Source organism: Ursus americanus, chromosome 10, assembly GCF_024610735.1.
Source record: "Ursus americanus isolate L20-20 chromosome 10, mUrsAme1.1.p, whole genome shotgun sequence".
Classification (NCBI taxonomy): Eukaryota; Metazoa; Chordata; class Mammalia; order Carnivora; family Ursidae; genus Ursus; species Ursus americanus.
In genome coordinates, this window is record NC_142136.1 from 11,678,308 (window position 1) to 11,704,984 (window position 26,677).

The window sequence follows — 26,677 nt, forward strand, 5'->3', positions numbered from 1 at the left end:
ACTACCAGCTAAATCACATTTCACAGCCTCCTATATCAAAACCCAAATCTGCTGTCAGGTTTAAACACTCCTCCCTCTATTACAGGTGCAGCATGATTTCCCCAGCTCTCACTCGCACCCAGCCCTGCCTCAGCTGGGGTGGGGGTGGGGGGTGGAATCCTCCTCAAGGTCTTTCTTTCCGGGCCTCTTTATCACCTCCATGCCTGCACCACTCCTGCTGGTCCTCTGCTTGGGGATAATCTGCCTCATCTCAGCCCAGCCAATCCTGCCCGTCCTCCTAGGCCCTGAAACCACACAGTATCAGGCCACACTGACAGCACTCTTCTTGGCTATCTTATGCCCTGGGTGCTCATGCCAACGTTTCGTTGTTCCCGGATGTTATCTAATTCAAGTATATCTGCCCAAGCTCCCTGAAGTTGACTGCAGAATCATTAGGGGAAAAGACATGTTTTTCACTTCTCTTGTGCCCACAGAGTACCCACCAGCCTCGTTCAGAGAGTCTCAAATAACAACTGACTGTGACCCCAGAGCCAAGTGAGGACCACAGGTGAGTGGGTGACGGAGTGCACTAAGCAGCTGCCAGGTGGGGAGGTGAACTATGACAGCACAAGGCAAAAGAAATATAAAGGAATACAATGAAGCAAGACTTGAGCACTATATTGGAATGCTTATCTACCAGAAACATCTACTGCAGAAGAGGGAGACAGAATGACTCAGCCAACTGACATCAGCCAGCCTCTATCACCAGCCACCCCAGTGCTGGCACAGCAACAGAATGGCCATGATGGCAGGGATGGAGGCTCTGCATGGGCCCCACTCTCTGGGCTGGACTAGCTACTGACAGTAACAGGGACCAATGCTAAGCCCTCACACACCACCATCCCTCAAAGAGAAGCAACAGTCAGCACAAGACAGACTATGCTGCCCTTTTCACTCTGGAAGGGACAGTGTTAGGAACTGAAAGCTGCCCACCCCCAAATTCACAGGTTGAAGTCCCTGCCCCCAATGTGACTAGCTTTGGAGATGGGGCCTTTAAGGAGGTAATTAAGGTTAAGCGAGATCATAAGGGTGGGACCCTAATCCAAGAGGACTGGTGTCCTTATAAGAAGAGACACCAAGAGCACGCACACTCTGGGAAAGGGCCGTGTGAGGACAGAATGAGAAGGGTGTCATCTGCAAGCCAGGGAGAGTCCTCTCCAAAAACCAACCCTGCTGGCACCTTGATCTTGGACTTCTAGCCTCCAGGACAGTAAGAAAAGAATTTCCTGTTGTTCAGACCACCTAGTCTGATACTCTGCTGTGGCAGCCTGAGCTGACTACAAGGGCAGCAGTTCGCCTTCACTGGAACTGACACACCTTCTGGTTCTAGGTCTGTTCTGTCAGCCAGCACCACCATCTGTGGGTTTACAGAAGTTTGGTCTACTGACCAGGGTTCCAGCTAACGTCGCATCAGATCACGAGGTCACTTACAACAGTGCGCACGGGATGCACCGACCTTCTCACCTATCACACGACCTGGGGGCTGCCCGCTCGCCAGACCAATGAGACAGCCGGATAAACGAGCGAGAGAAATGCCAGTTTGGAGTGGATCCCCCGCAAGGATGGCACTGTGGCTCCAGCATGCAGTACAAACCCTAAATCAACAACCATTATCCGGGAGCTGTGTCCCCAGCAGGGAGAACACAAAGGTCTTGGAAATAAGAGGTAGGAGGGGAAGTGGCCTTAATGACCCTCTCACCCAGTGACCCACTTGGGAATCTGGGCTTCCTGTCCCTGAAACTAGATTCCATGGGTTTAGAGAGCTCGCCTCTGAGGAGGGTAACACTTCCCTCAGGGACAAAGTAAGGAGGCCATTACATTTTAAGTTACAGCTGTTGCCCAGTCATTTTGGGCCCTCGTGCCAAAAGAGCAGCAGGCCAGGAAAGAAATTGTTATCATGGCAGGATTAAGTAACCGTAATCCTCAGGAAAAGGTACAGCTAGGGGGACAAAAAGTAGGAGGGAAAAATCATGTGTGGCACTAGGGCGTCTCCTGGTACTCACAAGCCCCAGGTTTTACGGTAAATGGACAAGGGCAGCAGACAGCCTGAGAGAGGCACAGTGATGGGGGGGCTCAGACCTCACAGGGATGAGGCTCTGTGTCACTTCACCACGTGTGTCTTCCAGCCAACGGTGGAATGGAAAGTAGAAGAGGGAGATGACCAGTGTGGCCTGGAGACCAGCTTGAGCAGAAGGGGATCAAGTATGTCCTGCTAACCTTCCTCTTAGAGGTCTCTCCTAGGAAAAGAGTGTCACCGGAATCTAGGAGGAGCTGCTCCAAGAACTTACGTAACCAAGAAGATGCAAGCAGCATGAGGGCTGCTTTGGCCTGCTGCCCAGATCTCCAAACTCCCCAGGACTGAAGTGCTCCATCTTCCTGCTGAGGGGGGCTGCTGGCAGCTGACCGTTCTCCAAGGACAGCCCCTCTGTGGATGGGGTGCATCTAAGGACAGTCAGCCAGTCGGCCCGAGACCGGCAATCTGCACCCAGTGACTGGCTGGTGGAGTTTCAAGTTTCCGCTCCTTGGCCAAAAGTGGTGCAATCTGGAAGGGCTCTCCTCAGCTCCACAGCTGTCAGACTGGCTCAGACCCTCTTCATAACTGTTGTTCAGCCTCCCTGTGTCCTTCACCTCCACTCCCCTGCGAGATCCTGATCCCGACAGTGTTCCCTGAGAAATTTCATGCATGCGAACGTGCCTGTGGATGCCAAACTGAGTGATACAACTTCTCTGGCTTGCTCACAAGCATGCAATCCGCAGCTATCTAATGGGGAGTCCCAGGTATTCCGAAGGCACCTCAGTCGATATATTCCCCCCAGATCTGCTCTTTTGCTATTGGTGAAATGGTGCTGTCATCAATCTATCCCATTATCTAAGCCAGAAAGTTCAGCATCATACCCTATTTCTTTCTCTCCCTCACAGCTCTGCCCATTCTACCCGGAAAATATTTATACTCACCATGACTTTACTTTTTGGACACTGGTCATTCTGAGTTCTTATACTTTTCATTCTTCCTTCTCCTTCCTTGAAGAATTCAGCTCCTCCTCTTGCTACATACAAGGCTTCGCCTATAGCTTATGTTCATCTTGGATGTAATTCTCTTAAAGAACTCACTTAGCACCTAGTCAACCCTATAAAGTTGACTCCATGATCTACACCTCCAGCTCTGACCTGAGAGAGAGGTCTGTCCTCCACGTTTCACTATATTCACAGGTATCTTAGTTGTACGTTCCAGAGTCATCTCAAGTTCAAATACATCTGTAGGGAACAACCTATGCTTCTCTTTGTCACCTGTAGACTCAGCCATTAATAAGGGACCCCTTCTTCCACCACAGATATAAACTGTGGGACCCACATCTCCAGTGGGACACCTGGGATGCCACACCTGCTTTCACTTCTCCAGACCACCGGGAGGCCTACAGACCTAATCCTCACACCCAGTGAAGGCAGGAGATAGGGAGATGGCACGAGAGAACAGTTTTGTCTCACATACCCCAGAGGGTAGAGAAGATAAAGAAATGAAGAGCCCAGTGTGCTGGATCGTGGAGTGCCAGAGCAGGGTCAGGCAGAAGGTTCTGGCTGACATACAGTGACCCTGAAAGACAAGTGTGCTATTGGAGTGTTTGAATACAGCAGTTTTGATAGATAAATGTACATATTTCCTGATATTGATGACAAGGCTAAGAAAACACAGCATTTGATTCACTGGCTATTCCCCTGAAACTTTCTTACCTTCTTATTTTCTCCATTTCAACCAAGGAAAATCGAGAAGTTTTACATCTGCTCTTCACTCCAGAGCACATGATAATAAGCATTTTAACAGGAAGACACTGTGGCTTTTACAAGATTATAAGAACAGATAAATATCACATCTTGTTAACTAGGTTGGTGTTTCTCTAAGAAATAATGTTTATCTAATAGAAGTAGAACAAGAATGTCCAGTTTGACCAGTCTTTCAGCGGCAAATTTTTTTTTACTTAAAAAAAAAAACAACTAAGAAAAGCCACTATCAGAGACCTACATCCTATCTGGAAACGTCAAATTATCCACACTGCAATGCACAGGAGTAAAACATACTCTTGGCCACACGGACAGCCGTGGTGGCCAAGTGTGCTGAGGCCATGAGTGTTTCTGCATTTTGAATTACTATTCTGTTGCTTACCTGCTGTCTCTGTCGTCTCACTTGTGCAAACTGAGAGAGCATCAGCTGCCGGTCAAGCAGCTCCATCCTTTGCTGTCTCTGGATGTCGACTGTGGCCCCCATCCCAATCCTGGCTTCGGCAGTGGGTTCTGGAGACGAGAAGATGGGCTCAAGTGTCCAAGAAAAGAAATTTGCCATCCATATGGGAACGCAGAGCACCTGGTGAAGTCGGAACAATTTGCTGTTGTAGCAGATGCCTGATGCCTGCAAGAAGAAAGTCCAACGGGACTGTTTCACCGTAACCACGTTCAAGAACATGTTAACGCAGAAATCAAGAATCACAAAATACTTCAGATGGCATTTTCCTTCATTTTAGCAATGCTGGGTGATAACCCAAACTCCTACCAAGCTGCACGGTACTAAGCAGTACAAAGCAACAAAAATTTTATTTATTCAATAGTAAACAAATTTGTTTTTATAAAGCTAGAAGAGACAGCAAAATTCTAACCACTTCGCACTCAAAGTACTGGCAAAATATTTAAAAAACAATATTTTCTTTAACAAAAAAAAAAAGCCATACAAGATCTGATTATAAAAACACTTTCACGCTGTACTAACTCTGTGGTTACTTATTGGCAGATGGCCATCAGAGAGAAATACTGGCAGAAAACAACTTTAATGGCCAATAATGCAATCTAGCCATATAATAAATTTATCAGAAAATAAAGACAGTCTATAATTTAGTGTTCTAATACATTTTTCAAGTACTGATTTTTCTAGTTTTAAAATCCTTGCCAACAGTAATTTACAATTCTATTCACAAACACACCTATTTTTCATCTTTAAGGTAATTTATATGGTGACAGATATCTAAAGACTGGTTTTCTAGGTTAAAATGAGTATGGCTATTCCTTCGCAAAAAAAAAAAACACTTTAATTTTGTGAATTTGATTCTTTGGATAAATTATTCATGCCAAATTAGAACATATTTGACAATGTGCTAATAGGAGAAAAGTACACTTTAATGTTTTAATAAAATTTAAATCAATTAATTAGGTAAGAATTTGTTGAGCACGCAGTATACCCCGAGCACTGTTGCAGACAGCTAAAGGACAGTGGAAGACAAGATCAACAAGGCCCTACTCTTGTAGAGGTAACAGTGGTCAGTTTGGAGAATACGGAGTGAATGAGCAAACACATAAAACAATTCCAGGTAAGTTCTGTGAAGGAAACAAAATAAAGTGGCCTGGAGCAGGGACCATTTGTAGGTCAGGAGTCAGGGAAGCTTTGGAGGAAGTGACATTTGAGCAAAGCTCTTCAGGATCATGGGACGCCAGCGATTTGAAGACTCAGGAAGAACATTTCAGGCAGTGCAAACAACAAATGTGATGGAGCGGTGGGCTCGGGAACATCTAGTAGAGATCTTAGTGGGATACCCAGTGGGCAGATATATAGAGAACTGCAACTCAAGGGAAAACTTAGCAGAGGTAAGGATCTGGGGGCCAGGGGCACTGATGGCAGTGAAAGCAATGGGACTAGATAACAGCAAGGGCGCAGGACGAACAACAGAAGGGAGAAGAGAACTTACGATTCAACCCAGCAACATTCTGTGCGTGGACGGATTGGGAGAAGCCAGTGAAGTCATCTGGCAGCGCTGCCAGGGACAGGAGGAAAAGGCTTAGCATCAGCGAAGAGCACAGAACAGTGTCTCAGGCTGGGAACAGCCAGTGTGAACCATGCAGCTCTGTGTTCAACCAGGCCAGAGAGGAAAATGACCATCAGATCTGTCAACATGGAGGCCTTTGATGACCTTAATGAGAACAGTTTCGGTGCAGTGGTAGGAGCGAAAGACAGACTGGAACAGAGGAAAGAGTGAATGTAGAGGAGTTCTGGCTTCAAATCATTTCTATGCCACTTCTCTCAAAAATGGGACAGAAGAACAAAGAAAATGAAAAGAGAAACAAATTCCACATTCAATGACATTAGAAAGCATCTGTAATCCTGAACCACACTAACAAAATGGAAAACATGCTGAATAATTAGAAATCACTTGGCGCAGGGGAAGAAAGGTAAATCCAAGTGCTGGCAAGGTCTCCAAGAGCTCAGACGGACTCAGGGATTAGGCACCAGGGTCTGTGGAAGGCAGGAGTGATGCGGAACACTAGTTACCTCCGTAGGAAGCAACCCCAATTCCTGCCCAAGCCCAGCGTAGCCCATACCCACCGTCTCCCCTCCACAGGGAGACGGTAAAAGCTCTGCAGGGTGTGAATCAAAGACACTTCTGAAGTGTCCTCCCAGGTGAGGCCTGGGGCTCTGCTGGTGAGATTCCACGCAGAGAAGAGAGGCCGTCAGTGTAGGTCTCATAGAACTTCCAGAAGAAGACAAAGGAGGGACTATGGAGACAGTGGGACTGTATTTCAAGAGATAAGAGTTTTCCAGAATTAATACAGAAAACAAATCCCAGACTGAAAATGCAAGAGTCCCAAGAAGGATAACAAAATGAAGTTTATATCTAGATGCACTGTAGTGAAACAAAGAAAGAAGCCCTTAAAAGTTACCAGAGATAAAACAGACCTCCTAGAAAAGAAAAGCAATTAACTATCTGCAGAACAGCAAACTTTTAAAAAGAAAATTTTAAAACTATAAAAAAAAAGCACATTAAAAAAATCCTAGTAGTAAAGGCATCACATCCATGAATGGGAAGATGTGAAACTATTAATATACAAATTTTCACCAAATTAAGATACAAATTCAATATAATTCAAAATAAAATCTTAACAGCTTTTTGTTGTTGTTGTTGGAACTTAAATGGCAACTCTGAAATGCATTTGGAATATTTAAAGTTTAAGTTTTAAAAACATAATGTTGGGAGAAAGAAGCCAGACCAAAAATGCACACATTGTATGATTCCATTTTTGTAAGTGGATTGATCTGAACTATCTATCATCTATCTATCTATCTATCTATCTATCTATCTATCTATCTATCTATCTATCTATCTCAAGTGGGAAAACCACGGAACGAAGCATGAGGGTGATGACAGTCTGTCCTGGGAGAGTAGTCAGGGAAGGGAGGGGCGCGAAGAGGCTGGCAGTACTCTGCCCTGCGTGGCGTTTCATGGGTGTGTTCACTTTATAGTGACTTGTTTGGTTTCATGACATTTATAGTTTATGAACACTTGGGTGTGTTATATATATACAATAAAAAATTTTAAAATAAAAAAATAAAGGATCCAGAATAGCCAAAGTAATTTTAAAGTAACATCATAAGGCTTATCAGATTTCAGGATATGATATAAAGTTTGAGTAATTAAAATCGTGTGGTCTTTATGTAGAGCTACTCAAATCGACCTGAAGAACAAGCGCATAGGAAGAGGCTCTGGAGGACGAAGGCACATGGTGCACAGCGGAAATGGTAAATCAGAGGGAGCTCTGCGTCAGAATAAAGACAGAACACACCCCCTCTTCCCAACACCATGTGTAAACTCCCAACAGATTAAGGAAATAATTTACTGAACTTGAAATCTTCCTGCACAAAATACAGAAGGCACATCTTTTTGACACTGAGCTGGGAAGGATTTTTAAATAAGGACCAGAAAGCACAAACTTTAAAAGAAAACATACATTTACTTTACAATTTAAAAGCTACAAGTATGCCAAAAATTACTGTAAGTGAAGTCAAAGGACAAGTAAGAGCCTAGAGAAGGTCCTTAGAATTCTTGCAGTCAACAAAGGTAGTATTCAAAATACATAAGGAAACTATAAATTTATCACAGAAAGGCAATCAACCCAACTTAAAACACAGGTGAAAAGGCAATTTCAGAAGAGGAAATTCAAAAGGACAACAAACACATAAAAAGATGTTTATTTTCACTTGTTTTTAGGGAAATGCAATATTAAATATAATAATTTAAAAAATGGAAAAATGTGGGATCAAGTTTTGGTAAGGATGAGAACGGAGAACCCTCACAGTCCTGAGGGAAAGTAAAGTGGTACAAGCTCTCGGGAGAGAGCCATTCGACAATACCTAAGCAGAGCTGAAGCCATGCTTTTGGGAATATTCAACTGCAGTGCTGTATGTAACAGCTAGGAAATGGAAACAAAGTGTCCCCAGGACCGGAATGGCTAAGGGCTGGCTCACTCATCCAAGGGAACACTAAACAGCAGTTAAAATTACCTTGGTGTACATGTGTTAAGGTATTTTTAAATGTATCATACACTAGATCCATCTTTTTACAAGATTCCCAAACATAAGAGAATAGCATATACTATTTATGGGCAGAAACTTATGTAAGTACAGAACCATGGAGCATGGTTTTTTTCTACAGCAGGATAGGGGAAACAAAAAAAAAGCACTATCTTTGTGTGTGTATAATTTTTTTTTTTAACAAAGAAAGAGAAAGGAAGTAATTATGGCAAAAACATATAATGGATTGGAGGCAAGGAATTAGAAATTTCTTTTCTGAAGATCTGGGTAGGAAGGAAAACAGAAAATGGAGCTGTATTGTATTGGTTTTGCTTAAGACAGAATGTTATTATACACATAACAAAATATGAAAATAATTGATCAAAATAGAACTGTAAGATTTGAATTAAGTAAAAATATTAAAATTTTTGGTTTTTAGTTTCAAAGTCTCAACCATGATTGTGAATTTGTCCACTTCTCCCTTTAGTTCCCTTTTAACTTCTGGTATGTAGTCGGAAACTGTTATTAGGCACGCATACACTTATAATTGACCCTTTCATCATAACAGAGTATCCCTCTTTGTTTTAGAATTACTCATGCAGAAATCTATTTTGTCTGATAGTAATGTGGCCATTTCAGCTTTCTGTTTCCATGATGTTTCTTTATTTTTTGCCTTTCAACTTTTTGTGTGTGTCTGTGTTTAAAGTGTGTCTTATAGATAGCATATAGCAGTTTCTTGCTTTTAATTCCACATTGACAATCTCCACCTTTTGATTAGAGTGTTTAGCTCTTCAGACTTAATGGGCTTACTTTGTCATAGGTGGATTTTGCTATTTGGTTTCCATTTCTCTCATCTGTTTTTTTGTTCTTTGTTCCTCCTTTCCTATTTTCTTTTGTGTCAAGCCACTAGTTTTAGTATTTAATTTTGTTTACTGGGTTTTGTTTTTAGCAATACTTCACTGCATTTTTTTCATGTGTTTGCTCTAGGGATTACAATATTCATCTTTAAATTACCACATGTGTTTAGAGTTAATACTGAATTATTTCAAGTAAATTGTAGGAAACTTGCAAGAATACAGTCCCACTTAACATCACCCCGATCTAATGCTACTTTATATATTATACCGATATACTTATAAACCTAGCAATATGGTGTTATTTTTGCTTTATGTAATCATATGTCTTTTAAAGAAATTAGGAAAAAATAATGAAAATGCGTATTTGTTGCCTCCACTTAGGGAGTTCACAATTTAGCAGGGGTTCTTAATTTGGAGGGTGGGGGAGTAGGTCATAGGTTCATTCAAGGAATTGATGAAAGCTAAAGATTTTCACACTTCTGCCTATGTCTACTCCTGTCCCACTGTCATGTATACACTCACCAAAATCACGTATTCAGTTTTAGAAGGGCCAACCTGTGAACAATTAGGATAATTTATAACCCCAGTAATAAACAAATATACTACTGCAAATTCTGGAAGGGATAAAATAGGACTTTTGTGCTCATTTGCTTGAATTTCATCCTAAGGGTTTGATTCCGATTTGAGTGTATGCTTTGGAAGAGGAAAAACTGTGGTTGGTTTGATGGGTTTGACTTCTGCATCTGGAACAGTGCCTGGTACATAGTAAGGACCCATTAAGTCTTTGCTGGGAAGATGGCAATGAATAAATGTTCTAAAAAAAAAGACATTATTTTAGATTCTTTTAAGGGAAACTGGGAAGTTGCCAACAGACACATTTTTGGTGGTAGGTTTATACTTTCCTATATGACACAAAGGTAGAGTTTACCTATCTATGCCTCTGGTACACCAGCATGACCTCAAGTTGTCAACTAACTAAAGTGCTATTCATAAATGTTAGGTATTCATAAAGGATTGAAATATGAAGAGCTTAAACAGTTTAGTCCTATAAATATTTGATAATCGTCACCTTATTCTATGACAAGATGGGATAACAATGACTGCATTAAATTCTCCGAGTTATACACCTCATATACCACCAAGAGCTTTGAGAGAGTATCTCTTATTATTATGCTACCTTACATTCATACACTACTTTTAACTTTAATTTTCATTATCTCAGAAACCTTTCATGTATTGGGACTTCTGAATGAGAGTTTTCTCGAAACCCCCAGTTCATGAAAAAAGAGGCTTTAAAAATAGACCATATGCTCAGATTTGCATGTCAAGAGGCCAGGGGAAACATTAAGGGAGGGCCTCCGGTTGGCCCTCAAGCGGGAAGCCCAAGGTCAAGCTGACAGGCCCAATTACAAGGGACAAAGCAGTAGCAGCACTGGTCTTGGGAAGGCCAGGAGTGAGATCCAGGATGACCAGATACAGTGAAACGGAACAAGGGGCATGTGTCTGAGGAGGCCAGCTAGAGCCAGGATCAGAGCATTCAAGCGGCAGGAATCAGGAATTAGGAAAAGAAACCCAGAGGTTAGGAGGCCAGAGAAAAATCTAGGCCACATGCAGTTGAAAACCTACCCCAAAGAGCTATGCCACAGCCCTGGGTTAGTGCTAGGAGCTCCCCATAAGCCAACAGAAGCTGTTACCTCATAAATCTGAGAATGTAAAACAACAGGAAATTGTTTTCTTTAGGCCATTAATAAACATGGACGTCAGTTACACACTTATTCTGATTTTTCAGATTATTAGTCCTTTTCAAAAGGAAATCATGAAATCATATTCATTGGGCAAATAAAGAATTTAATTTGCTGGGCAGAAAACAGGTGAAACCCTCTTGCTTATAGAGAGTAAACCTCAAGTGTCCTCTGGTCCTGCTTAGTATTAGCATGTAACCACAGCAGACAAAGGTGAGAAACCATGACTGGGCAATGACACCCAGGTGTTTGATGATCTCTTTTAGCAGGCAAGTCTGGGTGAACAAACACCTTGCACAGTGAACTGCACTGCTGGGGTCCTGGAGACGATGGTCCCAACACTCAGAAATCTATCACCTAACAGGACAACAGGATAAACACAAGGAGCTGCTCTCCTGGGGAGAAAGAGTTGCCTCTGCAAGACAGGGACAAGCCAAGGGAACAAACATCCCTTTGCACCTAGACCTCATCATACAGACTTCATATGTACTCAAGTCCTGAGGCAACCACACTGAGGCTATTCATCCAACGTTTATTCTTTCAACATATTCTTACTTAACATTTATTATGTGCCAGGCTGTGTTCTAAATGCTGGGATACAGCAGGGAGCAAAACAAAGAAAATTCTTGCTCTTAACAGATCTTACATTTACATATTCCATTTCTTCACCAAAAATGCTAAAGAAGGAAAGAAGAAACTTTGGAATTTATTTATGTACGTATGTATGTATGTATGTATGTATGTATTTACGCAGAGAATATGTATGCAAATTAGAGATGCCTAAAGTTACTTCTGCCATTTGTGATTAATTATGAAATTAATTATGAAATTATGAAGTGATTATTCTTTTCATAACAGAATCATGTGGCTTTAGCACTTATCGAAAGAGTCTTGCCATCTTGTTCTTTGTCAAGTGCAAAAATGATTCAGATGAATTTCCTATAGCTCTCATCTTTTACTATCATCTTGAAATATCTAACTAAAGCCCTGGATATCCTGATTCTTGGGAGGTTACACTGGAATAAGGACAGAATTAATTAGGCTGATCACTACCTTAGGAGGCTGCAATAAACTTTTCCTTTTGGAAAATCATGTATCAGGATTATCAGGTTAAATGTGTAAAGCAGAAAACCACAAATAACAATGGCTTAAATACAACAGAAATTTATTCTCCCTCATGTTATAAAAGCTCTAACCATCTTTAGCTGCATTCCAGGCAGCAGAGGGGAGAAAATGAGGAAGGACAGAAGGACAGAAGGACAAAAGGCTACTTTGAGGAGCCTTCCCAGAAGTCCCACCAATATATGGATTTATAGCTCACGGGACAGGATGCCAGGATTTAGTGTGATGGCTATACCCTAGATGCAAAGGAAGTATGATATTTCAGGTGGAGGCACTCCTGCCCCAAATAAGATGAAGGTTCTGCTACTAAGGAAAAGATACATGAGGAGAAAAATAGAGTCTCTAGCACATGGAAAAAGCCTTAATCAGGTGTGTAAATGTAAATACCTTTTAGTATTCCTTTTAACAAGGAGACGAACCCCCTTTAAAATTATATGCACTTCAATAAACTGATTCAAGAAACTAAAATTAAAGAGAAAATAGGCTTATATTGAAACTTGTTTCTTACATTGGTCTAAAAATAATAAATTAAAAATGAGTGTGAAGATGTAGAACGATTTATGCACTTATAGACTCAAAGGTGAAAACCTCACTGCTTTTTTAGGTAAGGACAAGACAAGGATATCCATTCACCACCTGTATTTAACATTGTATTAGAGGTCTTAGCTATGATGTAAGGAAAAAAAAATAGGCACAGAATAGAAAGAAGTAAAACATATAAACAAAATATATTTCCTGAGGACATGATCATGCATGTAATAAACCCTAAGGAATCCACAAAAAAGCTGCCAAAAATTATAAACAAAGATAGCAAAATTGCAGGACACAATAGCAATATACATAAATCAACTGCATTTCTATATACCAGCAACAAACAATTGGGATAAAAATTATAAAAACAACTCCATTTAAAATACTATCAAAACCCACAAATACTGAGGAATATATTTAATAAAAGAAATGCAAGGCCTATACACTGAAAATTTAAAAACTGTAAAGGGGAATTAAAAGATTTGCTAAATAAATGTGGAAATATACCATGTTCATGGATTGGAAGACCTGATATTATTAAAATGCTTATATTAGTTATCTATTACTGGATAAAAAATTACTCAAAACCCAGTGGCTTAAAACAATAAGCACTGGTTATACACACAGTTTATAAGGATCAGAAATCTGAGAGCAGCTTCGTTGGGTGGCTGTGGTTCAAGGTCTCTCACCAGGCCGCAGTCAAGATGTCAGCCTACCTGTGCTCATCTGAAGTTTGACTGGACTAGATGAACTAGAGGATCAGTTTCCAAGGTAGCTCAAAAACACAACTGGCAAGTTAGTGCTGACACACTGCCATGTGACCTCTCCATATCTCTGCTTCACTATCCTTGAGACATGGCAGCTGGTTTCCCCCAGAACAAATGACCTGAGAGGGAGCAAGATGGGACCATCTGTGTCTTTTATGATCTGCTCTTTGGAGTCACACACCATTATTTCTGCCATAGTGAATTGCTAAGGATAGCCCACGCTCTAGGAGGGGAAATTAAACTCCATTTCTTGAATTATAAAAGGATTTGTGGGCACATTTTTAAATTATCACAATGGCAATTCTCCCCAATTGATCTACAGTTTCAGTGCAATCCCAAATAAAATCTTAACTGATTTTTGTTTTGAAGAAATTATAAGCTGATTTAAAAATGCATATGGAAAGTCAATGTTCCAAAAATAGCTAAGCCTGTTTTGAAAAAAAGAACAATGTTGGAAGACTTACATTACCTGATTTCAACTTAACATAAAGCAAAAGTACTCAAGACAATATGTTACTGGCGTAAGGACAGACATATAAATCACTGGGATACAACAGAAAGCCAGGAAATACACCCACACTAGTCAGCTGACTTTCAACAAAGGTGCCAAGGTAATGAAAAGAGCACTGAGTCTCTTCAACAAATGATGGAATGATGCTAGATATCTGTATGAAAGAAAATAAATCTCAACCTTTACCTCACAAGAATTATTCAGATGGGATCCTGGATGTAAATCTAATAGCAAAAACTACTACATTCTAGAAGAAAATACAGAATAAAATCTTTGTGGCATTGGATTAGCAAAGATTTCTTAAATAAGACATCAACAGCAGAACCTATTTTAAAAATTGAGAACTGAATTAATCAAGATTAAAAGCTTTTGTTCATTGAAAGACATAGTTGAGAAAACAAAGAGGCAAGCCATAGACTGGGATAAAATTTTTACAAAATATATCCAACAAAGAGCTTATGTCCAGAATATAAAAATAATTCTTTTAACTCAATTATAAGACAAATGTAACCCAATGAAAAAGTGTGTAAAATATCTGAACAAATACCTCACAAAGGAAGCTATACAAATGTCCAGTAGGCACAAGAAAAGATGTTTGAACCACTAGGTATTACAGAAATGCAAATTAAAGCCACAAGGTATTACTACATGCCAACTAGAATGACTAAAGTTAAAACAACTGACAAGGCCAAGTGTAAGGAAGGATGGAACTCATGTATTGATGGTGGAAATGGAAAATGGTACAGTCACTTGGTAGAATCATACTATATTATTTTATAATGTTAAACATACATCAATCATATAACCCAGCAATTCTCCTCCTAGGTATTCACCAGAGAGAAGTAGAAACCTATCTATGTCCACTGTGTTCATTGTTGAATTTTATTGTATATAAATAACACTTTACTAAATAAAAGGAATAAAAGAAGTTTTCCTAAGAAAGTGAATGTGAAGATCTAGAAAGATCTAGACATCTCCAGATACATAAAAATCTTTTTTTTTCTATTTTATAAGAGGAAGGACTTTAGCAGACTAAAAACAATCTTTAGTAACAAAAACTTCTAGTGTCTTGAAAATTTCTCAGCTAACATGAGAACTTTTTGATAATATGCTATGCCATTGTTTATAATTAATAAATTCAAAATCACATGCATTGATTTACCATAGTCCTTTCCCACAGATTATCATCAAGATAGAAGAGAAATATCAACACAATCAGTCCCAAAGATGAAGGAACATTGGATGCTTCTATTAAAAAAAACACACACACCAAAAAACAGTTTAAAGAGATAACCAAAACTGACTGAAGACCTTCCATCTCTTGATAGAAAAACAACATGAAGACCCTGTGGGAAAATGCTCTGTGCTGCAACCGTCATGATAATCTACCAGTGATCATCTAAAATTTAAAAGTATGGGTGTTTTCTTGGTAACCTTGTCCTTATCTTCCTCTTTGACCAGCAGCACTGTTGAACAAGGTTAATGTATTTTAAATCATCCTTTAAACTTTTTCAAAGCCATTTTTAATTTCATTTTCTTATACATGATAATGCCAGAAACAAGGCAATGAACTGTTTGTTGAAAGGTGGGGACTGAGCTGCACTTTTCATCCATTATATGGAGAACCAGTTAAATATCTTGTTCCTAGAAGAGCAAATATAGCTATATGCTGGATTCTTCACATCAGGAGGTTAGTAGAGTCTGTCAATGGGATAACGTTTTCTTGGATATTGGTCAGCCCACAAAATTCATAACAAAGGCTACAGAAAGTTGAGATGTGCCTTTTGGTACCTCTGGGTACTTTTAAAATTTCTTCATATCCAGGATCTCCCTCCAGAATCCTGTCTGCACTGATGATGAACAGGGCCTCATCTTAGTGGTGTAGTCAAGGGAAGATCTGAGAATAGCTTTGTATGTGTCTTGTGGTTGAAAGAGACATGGATGAGCACCTTGAAAGGTACAGTGAGAGGCAATGGACCCATGGACTGGGACCAGAACACCTGGCCTTTGGTCCTGTGACATCATATATCAGTTGTACAATCTGAACTTCAGCCGCCCCATCTCTGAAATCTTTAAAATGGGAAGCCCAGTTTCTCTACCACAGTAGAGATTGTGTCAAGAACCTAGTAAGGCAGTACACACTGAAAGCACCCTGACAATCACAAAGTATTACAGTGTTTTATAGCACAGAAATTATTTTGTGAATTTTGTGAATAGTGAATTTTGAAATTCTGTAATTATTTATAGGATATAGATAAAATATCAGACATTGTGCTACGCACTGGGGAAGATAAAGAATAGTGTATAATTCCTAAATTCAAAGACAGGGCTGACTCAGAAAAAGCTTCAGAGTCAGGACTTAAATAAGTAAGATTTTGCTAGGAAAAGAAGAGATCTAATGGTGAAAGAAGGGATATAGTTGGAAGAAACGGCACGTGGTTATACAAAGCTACCTCTTAAGAGCATAAACACTAAAGCTAGAAGACCTGCATTTGAATTGTCTTCATTCCTTACTAGCTTGTATTCTTAGCAAATTACTTAATCCTCTGTGCCTTGGTTTCATCTATAAAATGAGGATAATAGTCATCAGGTTTTTATAAATGCTAATTAAGATCATATTTATAAAGTGCTTAGAAAAGAGCTGTATTAGTCTGCTTTCTCTAGGCTATTCTATGGTAACAAATGATCCTGAATTTCAGCAGCTTACAGCATTCTCATTCATCTTACATGTTGGCCATAGCCATGCTCCATGTGTCTCCTTCATTCCGAGGTCTGGGCTGAAGAAGTAGCTTCTATCTGGCACATGCTTTTCTCACGGCAAAGGGAACAGAGGAACGGTGGAATCGTGCGGCGGCTCTTAAAACTTCTGCTTGAGAAGCATTCATCATTTCTGCTCATGTTTTAGTGGCTAATGTACGTCACAGAGTAAAGCGTGATGGTAACAGATCACACAGAGGCCCTATAGGGAGGCCCCAGGAGAGAGGGGCAGCAAATATTCTGAACAAACAAAAATATTTGTTTGAACAAATAATATCATCTACCACAAGTACATGGTACATAGTAACTGCCACATGTTTGTTAAAGAAAAATTAGTGACTGGACAATGGCACAGATCCTGAGACAGGACAAGGTGTTCAGAAAGAGTCAAACTTAGTGTCTCTGAAGTATATGGTACATAGGGATTAGATTGGTACATGAGGAGGCCAAATTCTGAAAGCCTTTGAAAAGAGGCTAGGGGAGCGTCTGGGTGGCTTGGTCCATTAAGCGTCTGTCTTCAGCCTCCAGGGATTGAGCCCCACATCAGGCTCCCTACTCAGCAGGGAGTCTGTTTCTCCCTCTCCCTCTGCCCTTCCCCCTGCTCATGTTCTTTCTCTCTCTCTTTCAAATAAATAAATAAAATCATTAAAAAAATGAAAAGATGCTAGGTTTTCACCTATAGGTAAAAGATGAGTTGCAGCAATAAAAATTTTATACCTGTATCTTATAGGGTACTTCTGTGACAGCTTTATCAAGATACTGTAAATAATAATTTCATTTATTCTGCACGGAACATGGAAAAATTAAAGTCTACTGGTCACTCCCTCCCTGTGGATACCTGTCTAACAGGACATTCGTACTGTCAGCCCTGGACTGAGTTACAACTGTCATGCCATGGCAGAGGACAGCAGGTTTCTTTCAGTAGGTCGTGGCTACCTGTGGTCGGGATGGAGGATGGGGGCAGAGAGAGGACAGGAAGGAGAGGGGGCTAAGAGGGAAGGAACGAATGAGAGAGAGAAAATGTGTGTGTGTGATGTGAAATGGACTAATAGGCACTCCATTTGGTGTCGGAATTATAAACGCCACATTGACTATAAGAAGGTGAAAGCACCCTCTACATCTGGATGTTTCCTGGGAAGTCACTGCTGTCTTTCCACTACTATGAGTGGCCTTCCACAAGCCCAGCCAACCTCACAGCTCCAACCAGCCTTGACTTCCTTCCATCACATCTGTCATTTCAATGAACTGATGGAACTAATCTTAATCCCTAAAGTTCAACTGAAAACCTCAGGCATCAGATGAGTTATCTGACCCACTCTACTGTACCGTTCTTTGGTCAATCCAGAGAAGAAACATAAGAGAAGAAAAAAAAGGAAAAGGAAGCATGGAGGGAAGAAAAAGACATGAAAAGCAGGGGAAGGACCAGAGGACCCAACATATCATTCTTCACCACAGAGCAGTCAGGGCTCTAAAACTTAGTCCACACAAGTTTGGATTTCCACAGATTATGCAAGCTCCATAAGCTTCCCCCGTACTGTTACACCATGACTTGGAAAGCCAACCAACACATGGTTCTGTTCGATGCTTTGTCTTTTACAGCTATCATAAGACAATATTTTATATTTTTTCCTTAAAACTACTGTGGATGGAAGAGAAAAAAGCAACCATAGCCCACACATGAGGCATCCTGACTCCTACAAGATTGCTCACTTTTCCCTTCCTCTTTTTTGATTTACAAACCCTAATAAAACTCCTGTAATTTCAGACCGTCGTGAAGTTTTTTGTTTAAAAAGCTTTAAAGATCCCCACTGCCTACAGAAAAAAATACAAACTCAAACCACATTCAGACTCCTAAATAATCTGGTGTCAATCTATGTTTCTAATCTTGTTATTGGGTAGGACAGATTTTTTTTTTTTTTACATTAAGGTTGCTTGATCACGAGATAATCAAAGTCTGATATATTCTACAGAACAGGGAATGAATGCAGGAAATGGGTAGGCTGTGAAGGGGAGTTCAAGGCAAGAAGCCTGGAGTCTGAGAAATACAGGCCTGTCTGTTAACTCACCCCCAAACAGATTGAAAGAAGACCAAAAGATGATAAATATGTGAACTGTAAAAAGAAAATTGGCAAAAGCATGCTCTTTCTGTTTTAATCATTCCAGAATCAGCTCAGGCCTGAGACTTCAACTTTTGAGAATTAGGGTACATCCCAGCGGTAATGATTCACTACTATGATTCATAAAATGGCAGAAAATGAAGAAGTGCAGGGATATGGAGAGCCCAAAGGCTCTCTGCAGAACCACAAAAAGAACTTAAATACAGTTCAGTAAGTAAGCAACACATTCTTTATGGAAAAGAAGTATTAATGTGTAAGAAGATGAGAGAACTTGTGACTATGTGAAGAGTGCCCCCGATTTTTGAAGGTCTCTTACCAAAGACACTGAGAAGAACAGTCACACACAATAATGAGAGGATAGCAGAAGCAGACAGATATGAACATCTTTGAAGTTCATGCTTAATTGAGACATTTCCCTTGGCTGCTGTCGCCAAGCGTTCCAATTACAATTTTCCAATCTTTCATGGAAACAGTTGTATTTTAAATATTAAATGGTGGTATTAAAAACCAGAATTGCCAAAGGAAGAAGGACACAACATAAAACACATATCAGTGATACATGTGAGTAATCTCAAAGGACTCTTTAAGTAAACCTGAATGCCCCTTACCTTTCTGGCAGCAGGTAGACTCACAGATCATGAAATGGAACTCAAGAGGGACAGCGGTCCCAGGCAACTAACTTAGTGTTGCCCCTGGTAAACTAAACACCTTCCCCCTCTCAATCCAGGAAAAAAATTTAGTCCTCATTCTTCTCTGACATAACTGAACAGAAAGTGGGCTCCTATCCAGTAAGTACTGTCCTGACTATAATCTATAACCTCTCTCCTTTCAATCAGTGAGGTATTTTATTATTTTTTAAAAATATTTTATTTATTTGAGAGAGAGAGTGACAGAGTACAAGCAGTGGTGGTGGGGAGCACGGGGAGCAGAGGGCGAAGCAGACTCCTTGCTGAGGAGGGAGCCAGATGTGGGACTCGATCCCAGGACCCTGGGATCATGACCTGAGCCGAAGGCAGATGCTTAACTGACTGAGCCACTCAGGTGCCCTAATCAGTGAGGTTATTTTAAAGTTATATATTCAGAAACATTTATAATCATGGAAGAATAAGTGACACAAGGAGAGATAAAAACTAGCTTAACCAAAATAAATCCACCACTAACTAAATAAAATAAATCCAAAGTTGGCAGCTTTCCAGAAAAGCATGAGTAAAGTTGGTGGTTTCTATGACAGCAGATACACATGACTTATGTTTTACACAAATGTCTTTTTTTAAAAAGCTCTTTCTCTTAAAAAACACGTAATTGCCAGATTGAAATAAAATCACTTCCTTAACACACGCAGTATGTCAGGAGAACTATTGGTTTCAGTGCTGAAACGTGAGATTTCATTAGCAGGTTTCCTAACATTCTCCCAGAACACTGAATACCATCTGTGCATTTCTTTTTGATAGTAAGAATTTTTATTTTCTTTTTAGTATTTTATTTAGCATTAAAAAAAAGGGAAGTCACTTGATATACATGGGGAGAGGAGAAGTCACGTTGAGCAACAGACATCTGGGACAAGCTGTGGCTTTGTGGATCTCAACTCTGATTCTATAATCAGTAGTGTGTAAACTGAACATTCACAAATAATTTTAATATCCTTCTTTATAATTATCCTTATCTAAAGTGTACTATATTAAATATTACATAAAAACATGGTTTTCTGGAAAAGTCAGAAATAAAATATTCATTAAGTTCAAAACAAGTACCAACATCATTGTATAACATAAAGGAAAACTGGCTGTGATTATCACTGATATTAATCATTGTAAGTAAATATAGTATCATCTAATTATGATAGAATAATAATAACCAAACTGATATGAAGATTTATTAGATTTGTGTTCATAGTAGGTCAACATTGGCTGAATTAATTACTGTAAAAAGTGAAATTTCAATTGGCTCAGAGGAATTCATTAATAAGGGGATTATTTAAATGCTAAACTCTGGGAATTATATTCCAAATACTGTGCAATTCTACTTACACTTCTTAAGGGATTTTTATGTTAAAAATTCGTTATTGGGGTGCCTGGGTGGCTCAGTCAGTTAAACATCTGACTCTTGATTTCCGCTCAGGTCATGATCTCAAGGTTGTGAGATCGGGTCCCGTGTTGGGTTCCATGCTGGGCGTGGAGCCTGCTTAAGATTCTCTCTCTCCCTCTCTCTCTGCCCTACCCCCATCCCTCTCTAAAAAACAAAACAAAACTGTTACACTTCTGATTCTTAAAAAAAAATTCAACAATTCCATATATATCACCCAGTGCTCATCATGACAAGACAACTGAAACTAATATAATACTGTATGTTACTTATACTGGAATTAAAATAAAAACTTAATTTAAAAAAAAGCAAAAAAAAATTTAAACAAGCACCTACCTGTTAAGCATGTGTACTGAAAAATACTCTGACCACAACATGCATATTTTAGATTTTAAAAAAACTACAAAGAGATGAAAAAGTACAGCCTCCAATTCTAGAGCACTGAATGTCACAAAATGAAACTTTCTAAGGTGATGGGAAGCACTTACTTTAAAACCAGGAGACTGAAAACAAGAGAAATAAAATGGAATGACTTAAAGCAAATGTCACATAATGATTATTAAAGAAGGGTTTGGATAATAAGACCCAATCAATCAATAGTAACCTAATACAGTGAAATAGAATTATAGTCTGGTACTTCTCAAATTCTTGAATCTTTAGGAAAACATCCAAAACGGGGCTCAAGACCATTCACTGCTAAGGGAAACAAAATGCATCATGAAAGAAACAGACTGTCACGCTGCTCTCATTATGAAAGCAATGAGCTATCTATTTACTGTTTGCAGCTGGTGAAATAGCTGTTAATCAAGCTGGCAGCTCAAGTGGGAAGAGATTAGGCTGGGGAGAGCCTGGCGACAGTGCCGCACAGACTCGGTCTGACCCCACACAGTCACCAAGTAACGACAAAGTCTTAGGAACACCAAGTGGCTTGGATGGTTGGAAGACCACATAATGTAGGTCAGCTCTGTGGTTCTAAAGGCCAATCAGGTATCTGATCAGAACGTGGGCCGGCAGCCTGGAGAACGAAGGACCAAGTTGTATATGAAAAGAATGAACACAGAAAAGAAATCATACAGAGCATATAAAGGAAGGAGAGAAGAGAGCAGGCCTAAACTAATGACACAAGGGCCCCAATCCCACCCACCACGAAATCGTGGTAACTCACTTACAGTGTCTGCAGGGGAGGGCACATTATTTCCAAACCCTTCCCCTGCGAGGTTATACATACCACCATGAATCCCTTCTGCAATTTTCTTAGTCTTTCCCAAGGAAAAAATTAAAACTATATTCCATACACACTGATTATATACTTATTTTTATATAAATTTGGGAGTGCAAATTTAAGTCATAAATGAAAAATAAAGCTCAACTTCATGTTCTAGATTTCTTTTTAAATATCTCATACACTCATTAGAGTTTAACACAAATGCTTAATAAAATAAAATAATTAAGTTAAATTTAAAAGAGCAGCAGGGGGATGGGTGGGCTAAAGACATTCTAGCACACGCGTGAGGATGACGCCCAGCCCTTCAGCTCACGCCTGCTGCCTTCCCTGGCCACACACCTGACTTTCCATTTCGCCTTATCTTTCCCTTGCACGACAATGTCTCTTTACAAAACAAATAGAACATCTCTTGTTATTTTTAGTAAATTCAACTTCATTTTTTGGTCATTTTTTTCCTACTATGAGTTCGACTATTAATTTTTAAAAACACAAACAAGAAACTCAGCTAAAGCTTTCATCAAAATTACCTTGAAAACAGACAAACTGGCCCCTTTGCATTAATAAGGGAGCAGCATGGAGATGGAACTGACATGGTTAAAAGAAAGTTGGAGACAACTGAATGTGACCCAAACCCAAACATGACATTTTTCTTAAAGTTCCTTCAGAAAAGAGAGAGAGTAGGGGGAGGGGAAATCACACTTACAAGTCCACTTATGGCTACAATCCAGATGTAGGAACCAGAGGTGAAAAGCTATAAAAGAAAAAAAAGGCAACTAAAAATGAAATTCAACTGCCAGTCAGAGCATACTTTTATTTTATATAACTACAGTGATAACCATTGAAGTACTAATCATGTATCTCTTAATGTAAACAAGTAGAAAATTAATAAATATCAATTCTGTCAGCCAAAAGAAAATAATATATTATTTTTTTCTTTTTTTAACCAAGCTCTCAGCCTTTCCATAGCCAAAGACAGACTGGTTGAACCTGGCCCACTCCCGTCAAAGAAAAATAAGTGAAATTCAAGCATATTCTTCTTTACAAATGGACGTTAATTGATTTAAACAAAGTAAAATATCACATACAAAGAAATTATTACAATCAACAACATACAAAATATGCAGTCACCGTCCCATGCTTGGTGTTGAGTAATGACAAGTAATAGTAGTCTACATAATTCTCTCATTTTAATTTCTCATCACTGTGACTCTAAATTTAGATGAGCAGACTTCTGCAAGCATACAGGGCCATGTCCAATGCTACTCTGCTTAACTGTTGTTACTCTCATTCCAGTTTACTCAGAGAAGTTCACTAACTCAGTTACTTAGCAAACTAAATAATGATACCAAAGTTAATTAATGCAGAAGTAATCAGAATTAGGTTTCATAAAATCTCTCCCTTTGTTTTCTAAATCATTTACATATGAGAATTGTGCTTAGGGTAAAAAAAAAAAAAGTTGTAAGACATTCAAAGTGTTGCTGAAAGAAAGAAAAGATCTAGAGCCTACTGTTTGTTCATATTTAGATCTTCAGATTGGAAGTATAAGGACTTCTGCTCCTAGAGAAAGAAGCAGAACCAGAGGTTAACTGCAGATACTATGCTAGATGAAAACCTCAAAGATCTGCACATTTATCAGGGATACATAAAAAAAGATCCATAAAAAGAAGGCAGATATAGAAGTAAGAGATGACAAAGCACAGGCAAAAAAGGAGGTTGACGAATTTTGTTCTTAGTGCTACCTCATGTAGAAAGGAGCACTGGTTGCAAATTTAAATTTAATCCCTTGATCTAAAATTTAATCCTTTTTAAAGAAGATGTGGTATATATAAATACAATGGAATATTACTCAGCTGTCAAAAAATGAAATCTTTAGGTCTGTGATTCATCAGTCTTACACAATACACAGCGCTCACCATAGCACATACCCTCCCCAGTGTCCATCCCCCAGCCACTCCATCCCTCCCACCCCCTCCACTCCAGCAACCCTCAGTTTGTTTCCTGAGATTAAGAGTCTCTTATGGTTTGTCTCCCTCTCTGGTTTCAGTCTTGTTTCATTTTTTCCTCTCTTCCCCTATGATCCTCTGCCTTGTTTCTCAAATTCCATATATCAGTGAGATCATATGATAACTGTCTTTCTCTGATTGACTTATTTCACTTAGCCTAATACCCTCTAGTTCCATCCAGGTCGTTACAAATGGCAAGATTTCATTTTTTGATGGCTGCATAATATTCCACTGTATATATATAACCACATCTTCTTCATTCATTCATCTGTCGATGGACATCTGGGCTCGTTCCATAGTTCCGCAATTGTGGACATTGCTGCTATAAACATTGGGGTGCAGGCATCCCTTCGGATCACTACATTTGTATCTTTGGGTAAATACCTAGTAGTGCAATTGCTGGGTTGTAGGGTAGCTCTATTTTCAACTTTTTTGAGGAACCTCCATACTGTCTTCCAGAGTGGCTGCACCAGCTCACATTCCTACCAACAGTGTAGGAGGGTTCCCCTTTCTCCGCATCCTCGCCAACATCTGTTGTTTCCTTACTTGTTAATTTTAGCCATTCTGACTGGTGTGAGTCAGGTGGTATCTCATTGTGGTTTTGACTTGTATTTCCCTGATGCTGAGGGATGTGGAGCATTTTTTCATGTGTCTGTTGGCCATTTGGATGTCTTCTTTGCAGAAATGTCTGCTCATGTCTTCTGCCCATTTCTTGATTGGATTATTTGTTCCTTAAGTGTTGAGTTTGATAAGTTCTTTACAGATTTTGGATACTAGCCCTTTATCTGATATGTCATTTGCAGAAAAATGAGATCTTGCCGTCTGCAAAGACATGGATGGAACTAGAGGGTATTATACTAAGCAAAATAAATCAATCACGGAAAGATAATTATATGATTTCACTCATATGTGGAATTTAAGAAACAAAACAGAGGAGCATAAAGAAGGGAGGGGAAAAATAAAACAAGACATAATCGGAGAGGGAGACAAACCATAAGAAACTATTAACCACAGGAAACAAACTGAGGGTTGCTGGAGTGTAGGGAGGTAGGGAGATGGGAATAAAGGGTGATAGGCATTAAGGAGGGCACGCAATGTAATGAGCACTGGGTGTTACATACAACTGATGAATCACTGAACTCTACCTCTGAAACTAATAAGACACTGTATGTTAATTAATTGAATTTAAATTAAAAAATCAATCCTTTTATCTAGCACGGATGCTTGTTGAGCATAAATGACTCTGAAAATAACAAGGATGAGAATTATGTGGAAAAATATTTTTCCGTAGTCTTATTCTAAAAATATAAGGAATAATAAAATAGGTAACACTTTCTTTTTTGTTGTTTTGTTTTTGTTTGTTTTCAGCTAACACTTTCATAACACTTACTATATGCCAAGCAGTGATCTTAACACTCTTCATATACTGAACTTATGGAATCCTCCTAAATCCCCTACAAAGTAAGTTCTATCATGAACTCTATTTTAACCATGAAAACTGAGAGGTTAAGCAATTTGCTCAATATCAGAGAGCTGGTGGGTGATGGAGCTGGGAGTGTACCCAAGTTGTCTGGCTCCACAGCCCAGTGCTCATGACCTCCATGCTTCCTACACAAGTATAAGAACATATAATTAATTTCATCAATAAAAAATTATTTATTATTATTATTTATTGAGTGTAGTGTCACAAATGAAGCTCTGTGCCTCACCCACTTTATAACTCCCGTGCTGTGTGGACGCGAGGGCACTCCGACCGTTTGCTAGGTGGTTTGATACCAAGACTGTTAAGAGTTCTTACTGTTTGATTTAAATTGAAAAAGGTTATGTTCACCAATATCCAGTGCCATTGACCTCTCTCTGCTGAGTTCCAGGCCAAGTGACAGAAGATACATGATTTTCATTTTCTACCTGTAATACTCATCACTTTCCTTTCACTCTCAGAGCTTTTGATGTGAACTTTTATTCTACTGTTTCCTGTGGTACCATGTGTAGCTTGGCCTTTTGATCCACTGTCAATACTCATAACATTCCTTATCCCACACATATCAAACCGGATACTAGTGTCTCTGTCAAATGCTCTCCTCCCTCCCCTTTTAACCTTTGGTATTTCCTCCAACTTGTCTAGTGTGCTGTCAGGTGTTATCAATGGCTCATCTGGGGTGGGTGTTTCCTCGCCACTTTTACAACTGTTTCTCATGAAATGTTTATTCTTCATCTCTCAACCTGCATGCCATTAACTCTCCCTTATCCTTCCTAGTGTTCATATCACCTAATAGCCCCTTTCTGCAGTGTAGTCTTATTACTAGGATTTGCTGAGGCATGTTTACTTTTTTAAAAGATGTTGCAGCAGAAGGCTGAAGCTACAGTAGAAGAGTTCTCTGGACGAGGGGCAGGACACCCAAGTTCTAGTTCTAGCATGGCGCCCATTCGTTTGGGGCTTGGGTCAAGTTATGGAAGGCCTCTGAGCCTCATGTTGACCCTATAGTTCCTTCCAGCTCTAAAGTTACCGAGCTTTAGAGGATGAAAAGTGTTGTTGTATTAATTATGACATAGGAATTCAGTGGAGTATCGTGGAAAGTCTTTGGTGCCAAGTGGATTTTG

The 26,677-nt window shown here is 39.6% G+C and overlaps 1 protein-coding gene across 1 annotated transcript in view; it reads right to left on the bottom strand.

Moving 5' to 3' along the window:
• UBAC2 (UBA domain containing 2) overlaps positions 1 to 26,677 on the bottom strand; it is a 166,205-nt gene that overhangs the window by 36,676 nt on the left and 102,852 nt on the right. Inside the window, exons 6-7 of the mRNA XM_045811013.2 lie at positions 22,777 to 22,824; positions 4,199 to 4,441 (exon numbers count right to left, since the gene is read on the bottom strand). Coding sequence (XP_045666969.1) covers positions 4,199 to 4,441; positions 22,777 to 22,824 — 291 coding nt within the window. The remainder of the gene's footprint in view (positions 1 to 4,198; positions 4,442 to 22,776; positions 22,825 to 26,677) is intronic.